General features: G+C 45.0%; 1 protein-coding gene across 4 annotated transcripts in view; it reads left to right on the top strand.

Annotated features, from left to right (window-relative positions):
• Positions 1 to 266: 266 nt before the first annotated feature.
• Positions 267 to 6,000, top strand: part of SH3TC2 (SH3 domain and tetratricopeptide repeats 2) — a 54,636-nt gene continuing 48,902 nt past the window's right edge. For all 4 annotated transcript variants that reach the window (XM_019965197.2, XM_019965198.2, XM_019965196.1 and 1 more), the window contains exon 1: positions 267 to 541. In XM_019965197.2, the coding sequence (XP_019820756.1) occupies positions 277 to 541 (265 nt within the window). In that variant the 5' untranslated portion in view covers positions 267 to 276. The remainder of the gene's footprint in view (positions 542 to 6,000) is intronic.

Genomic DNA, 6,000 nt, shown 5'->3' with positions numbered 1-6,000 from the left:
ACTGGGTGGGGAGCACTTTCCCAGCAGCAGGAGAATCAGTGTGGGCCAAGCCAGTCAGGGAGGGAGAAAGAACAGAAGCAGCCTTGATTCCTGAGATGCTCTCTGCCTCCTCCTCCTGTGCCACTCCCCCACACCGTCCACCCGCACAAGAACCAAACTGTGTATCTCAATCCTAGAATGTGTGGAATGTGCCACAGCCTGATAGGCATGAAGCAATCTGCAGAGAGGCAGGGAGGAGCTCTGCTCCCCAGTCAGAGGCCCGACAGTGCAAGGACTATGGGTCCTGAGGGCTGGGTGGCCCCTCCCATCCTCCCTGGGCCTGCTGCCGCAGCCAGGATATCAAAGGCTGCATTGTGCTTTGAGCGGGACTTGGTCCCTCGTGTGCCAGGGAGGAGGCGGGAGGAGGGACACCGCTGGGAGGCTGTCTCCTCCCAGTGCTCCTCTGGCTGGTGTTCCCAGGGGCCTCGGCCTGGGGAGGATGGTGCACACATGGGTGGCTGCTTCTGCATCCCTGGGGAGCCAAGTCTGTCCTGGGGCCCAGGTGAGTTTCCTGGGGGGAAGGGGGACCCCGGCCTGTGGAATGCCTGAGGCGGTGGTGGGTCCACTGAAGGCTTAGGGATCTGCTGGGTTGGGGAGCTACTCTTCTCAAGATGGGTAGATGGTTGCACTTTCTGGCTTCTTCTCCTCCCTTCCTCTTCCTCACTTAGTATTTGTCATTCTGACATTGTGAAAAGGGAGTGAAACCTGGGAAGCATCTACTTTTCCTAAAGAAAGAGGCTTTGAGCTCACTCTAGGAGGAGAGAAGGCTGTTTTTGGCTGCCACTCCCAGGGTGTGACTAAGCCCTTCCTTCCTTTTTTCCCAAGATGCCCCAGTTCAGGAAGAAAGCTCAGGCAGTTGGTTCCTCTGGGGACCAGCAGTGGTCATAAACTTGGCCTTAGTCACTCAACCCTATTTTTGTCAGGGTTAACGTTACTGGAGGAAAACAGGCAGTTTCCTGCCTCCTACCTGTTACAGTGTGTGTGTGTGTGTGTGTGTGTGTGTGTGTGTGTACGTCAAACTGAGGTCACTCAAGAGTTGTTGCTCTAAGAAACTGTCAAGTCATCTGAGGCTTGACATACAGTGACCAACCCTGCTGGTTTCACTGGGACCAGGGCTTTCCCAGGATGCATTCAGCGCTAAAACCAAAACAGTCCCCGGCAGACTGGGGTCACTGGGCACCCTAATGCAAGCTCTTTGCTTCTTTTCAGAGGGAGACCAAGGTGAGGCCCAGTGGTCTCATGTATGGCATTCACCAGGAGGAGCTGTGGCTCTGTGGGAAGAGTGTGGATTGAGGGAGGACTCTCTTGGAAGACAAATGAGCATTAAACCAAGAAATTATTCCTAACACTTGTTAGGATTCCATGTCTTCTTGGAGCACCACCATGTTTCCTTGGAGGGGGAGCCCAGGAGAACCTCTATCCAAGGTTTTCTACTCTCTGATAGACAACTTCCCCCTGTAGTTTTGTGACCTGGGCTCGATTAGGTGGAAGGCACTACAGGTTCCTAAAGCAAATCTGAAGCAGCCATGTTCTGCTTCCTCTGCTTGAAGTTCCAGCCTAGGCACCTTGGTATCTCCAGCAGGGAGAGGCTCCCACACTAAAGGTAACCCAGACTTAAAAATTCCCCAAATAATGCCCTTGGCACTAAATGCACGACCTATAGCTAAAAAACATTTTGCTTCTCCAAATGTCTAAAATGTACACACTTTTCAGACCCTCTCCCTAAATCCTGCTGTCCTTGTACCCCTTGGGAGCAGACATTGCATGGCAGCTGCAAGAATATGAAGGACCACTGGTCTGTAAGGCAGGGAGCTGCATTCTAGATCTGATTTGGTTTATCTCCTCTTAGGCATCCTCACAGTTAATCACCCAGTCTTTGAGGTTAGGTCTTGTCTGGATTTGCCAGACAAGGTCTTGGTTCTTTGATTTGCCTTGAGCAATTTATTTATTAACCTTTCTGTGTTTCAGTTTTCTCATTTGCAGATTTTATGATATAATTATGCTTTCCTTATAAAGTGTTGTGGTAGGGATTAAGTCTACATGAAAAACAGTTAAAACAACCTGACACAGTTAATTAAGCCCAGTAAATAAAACAAGGCACATTAATCACATCTCTATGACTCTGGCATATCATGCTCTCTCTCTAGGTCTCCCTTTGCTCATCTATAAAATGAGGGGGTTGTAAACTCAGCCTGTGGAGGTAAATTAGGGAGCTCTGCTCCTGGTCCCTGACCCCCCAGCTTCAGCCTGAATAACCCTGCTTCTGTTTGACATCCTGTTGTTTAGCCCAAGATTTCATGTAAAGAATTCTGCAGCTTGAAAGAAACAAACCAACACTGAGGAAAACAATCTTAAGTTCTTATGACACTATCATTCAATTACCTTATTATTTCACCACATTTTTGCTGTTCAATTGGTTAGCATCCTGGATTCACTTTTTCACCAATAGTCAGCCTGATATTTATTTCTATTGAGGCTTTTCATGCCATCTCCCCAGTTTTCTGTACTTGTCAGGGCCTTTCCCTGGGGAGGATGATATGGTATTGTAGGTCTGAGGTCAGTTGTTGTAAACATCCCCTTCTAGGTTCCCCTATTTATCCTAGAGAACGGGAACAAGGTACACAAGCTAGAGTGACTTAATAGTATGTGAGTTTGGCAAGTCTCTTATATTCTTTGAACCTCAGTTTTCCTGTCTCTAAAATGAATATAATGATAGTATCTGTCACACAGAGTTTTTGTGAAGATTAAATCAGATAATTCATCTCATGGATTTAGCAGGGTCTGGCTTTTGATAGCCGCTCAGTAATTCCCTGGAAAATCCCATGGATGGAGGATCCTGGTAGGGTCAGACACGACTGAGTGACTTCACTTTCACTTTTCACTTTCATGCATTGGAGAAGGAAATGGCAACCCACTCCAGTGTTCTTGCCTGGAGAATCCCAGGGATGGGGAAGCCTGGTGGGCTGCCGTCTATGGGGTCACACAGAGTTGGACACGACTGAAATGACTTAGCAGCAGCAGCAGCAGCACTAATTGCCGGCTGTTTTGTTAACTAATAAGGACCACTCCACCATCCCTTCTCCTATGCCTGACTCCACTGGAGTAGGAGTCGGTGCTCCTCTTTCTTCGGCTGCTTCTGCCATTGTGTCTGTTTCAGTGGGAGTAAACAGTTAGGACCAACAGTCCTCAGGGGTTAGGGAGGCAGGAAAGGAGAAGGCCTGATAGCACTATGCCCTGGACCGCTGCCCAGCTGGTCTGCAGTGGAGTGACAAAATGAAAAACACTTTTCCTGACGCCCCCCAGGTGTGCTGTATTCTCACACATGGACTCTGCCTGCAGCGTTTGTTCCCATGATGCTTCTTACTTTGGACATGGGCAGGGGGTAGGTTTCTGGTAACTGCCATTATTTCTGACTTCTGGACCCCTGGAAATTCTTGCCACTGTTAAACCACAGTTGCTTAGTTAAGATCACAGAGCAAGCTCATGTCAAGATTTGTTGGCCTAAAAGCTTCTAGCACTGCCGCCTTATCTTTCAACACTATCTTGAAGAGATCTGGCAGATTTATACCCTTATACAGAGGATGTGGGAGAGATACATTTGCCTACATTGATTGCTGTTGTTTGTAACTTTCCTTTCAACCTTTGTTGGTAAATATGAATCATCAGTAGAATTATAAGAGATGGAGGGATGAATGCTGACAATAGTAAATCATGATTCACATTTGAGCTTTAACAAACTTGAGACATTTTGAATATACTGATAATAGATAATATGAGAACATTATGCAACTTTCTACTTTATGTCCTATTAGCTTCAGAGCTTCTTTATTTCTTTCTTTTACTTTTTGGAAAAATAAAAGATTACAGATACAGTTAGAGTCCCCTGGTAGTTTTTCCCAATCTTACTCCTCACTCTCCCTCCCCCAAACTAATCACAGTCATGAATTCAGTGGTTCTGTGCCTTCACTGCATATCTGTATACTCACGAGTGTTCATTGGAAGGACTGATGTTGAGGCTGAAACTCCAATACTTTGGCCACCTGATGTGAAGAGCTGACTCATTTGAAAAGACCCTGATGCTGGGAAAGATTGAAGGCAGGAGGAGAAGGGGACAAGAGAAGATGAGATGGTTGGATGACATCACTGACTCAATGGACATGAGCTTGGGTAAACTCCGGGAGTTGGTGATGGACAGGGAGGCCTGGCGTGCTGCAGTCCATGGGGTTGCAAAGAGTTGGACACAACTGAGTGACTGAACTGAACTGAATTGAATCATTGTAAAGGATTTATTATTAAGATTTTTTAACGTAAAGTGATATTATTATGCAGCCTGTTTTTTTTTTTTTTTTTAATAATTCAACACTATGATCTAAGATGGGCTTCCCTGGTGGCTCAGATGGTAAAGAATCTGCCTGCAATGCAAAGATTCAGGTTTGATCCCCAGGTCAGGAAGATCCCCTGGAGAAAGGGAATAGAAACCCATTTCAGTATTTTTGCCTGGAGATGTACAGAGGAGCCTTGTGGGCTATAGTCCATAGGGTCACAAAGAGTCGGACATGACTAAATGACTAACACTACTAAACTATGATCTAAGATACATTCATGTAGATAAACATAGCTGTAATTCTAATTTGATACTTGTCCCAACAAGGACAATGTCGGTTCACATCATAAAAACTGCTGGTGGTATGCTTGTCAAGTCAAAGAAATAAAATGTGTGTGGAGAAAAAAAGCATGCAGGGAAATCTTTACTGTTTAGTTTTCTTAAATTTGGGAGTGGTGGTGAACAAGTGGGCCCAAGGAGAGACTGAGAGAGAAGTGGGAGTATATTCTCATTTCCAGCAAGTTTCTGTGACTGAAATATCTCCTGAGTTGGAGACCTTAGACTTCAGTGTTCTGAGGTTGGGTTTATGTAGTGGAACCGGCAAGATCTACACCCATAATCTGGATGGCCTCTGACTCTGTATGACTCTGGTAAAATCACTACTTCTCTCTGGGCCTTAGTTTCTCAACAGTAAAATTAGGAGTGGAATTCAGTGATCTCTGTTCCTTTCAAATATTCATTTTCTGTAATTATTGCCTCTCCTCATTTTTATGTCTCATATTTAAAATGTCAAGATGCCTTCCCTTTTCTAACTTTAAAATACAGTGTTATTCACTGTATTCCCTGTCTCCTCATTTGCCAAGATCACAGTCCACATTCTCACTCACACTGTGGACTGTCACACAGTTTTCAGCTATGCTCCCTGCCTCTCTTTCTTGCCTCTCCCTGTCTTTTCAGTGCCATCCCAGGTAGAATTTCCACTTTTGTTTTGCCACACCCATGCTCAAGAATGTTCCATAGCTCCATATTGCTTGCTATATCCATTCTAAATTCCTTTGACTTCTTTATAATGTTCTCCTTATCCTGACCCTACCATATTTATCAATTTTAGCTCCACCATCCTGACCTCTCCAGTATGTTGTCGGCTCATGTGCATGCAAACATTTGCTCCTGTCCTGCTGATCTCTTTACCAGTAATCCCATTTTTCTACCACCTATATAAATCTACCAACAAAATAAAGAGGGAGCCATAGACTGGGAGATAATATTTGTAAATTACATATCTAATACTTGTATCCAGAATAGAAAAAAAAAAAACTTATAACTCAGTAATGAGAAAATAAATAATCCAATACAAATTTTCAGAGAGTTTCATTCAGAAAATATAGGGATGGAAACCATACATGTGAAAAACGCTCAGCATCATTAGCTGTGCTCAGTCATGTCTGACTCTTTGTGACCCCATGGACTGTAGTCCCACCAGGCTTCCCTGTCCGTGGAATTTTACAGGTGAGAATACTGGAGTGGGTTGCCATTCTCTTCTCCAGGGAATCTTCCTAACCCAGGAATTGAACCCAAGTCTCTTGCATCTCCTGCATTGGTAGGCAGACTCTTTACCACTAGTGCCATCTGGGAAT

Source organism: Bos indicus, chromosome 7 (genome assembly GCF_029378745.1).
Source record: "Bos indicus isolate NIAB-ARS_2022 breed Sahiwal x Tharparkar chromosome 7, NIAB-ARS_B.indTharparkar_mat_pri_1.0, whole genome shotgun sequence".
Classification (NCBI taxonomy): Eukaryota; Metazoa; Chordata; class Mammalia; order Artiodactyla; family Bovidae; genus Bos; species Bos indicus.
This window is presented reverse-complemented; position numbering and strand designations above follow the sequence as displayed.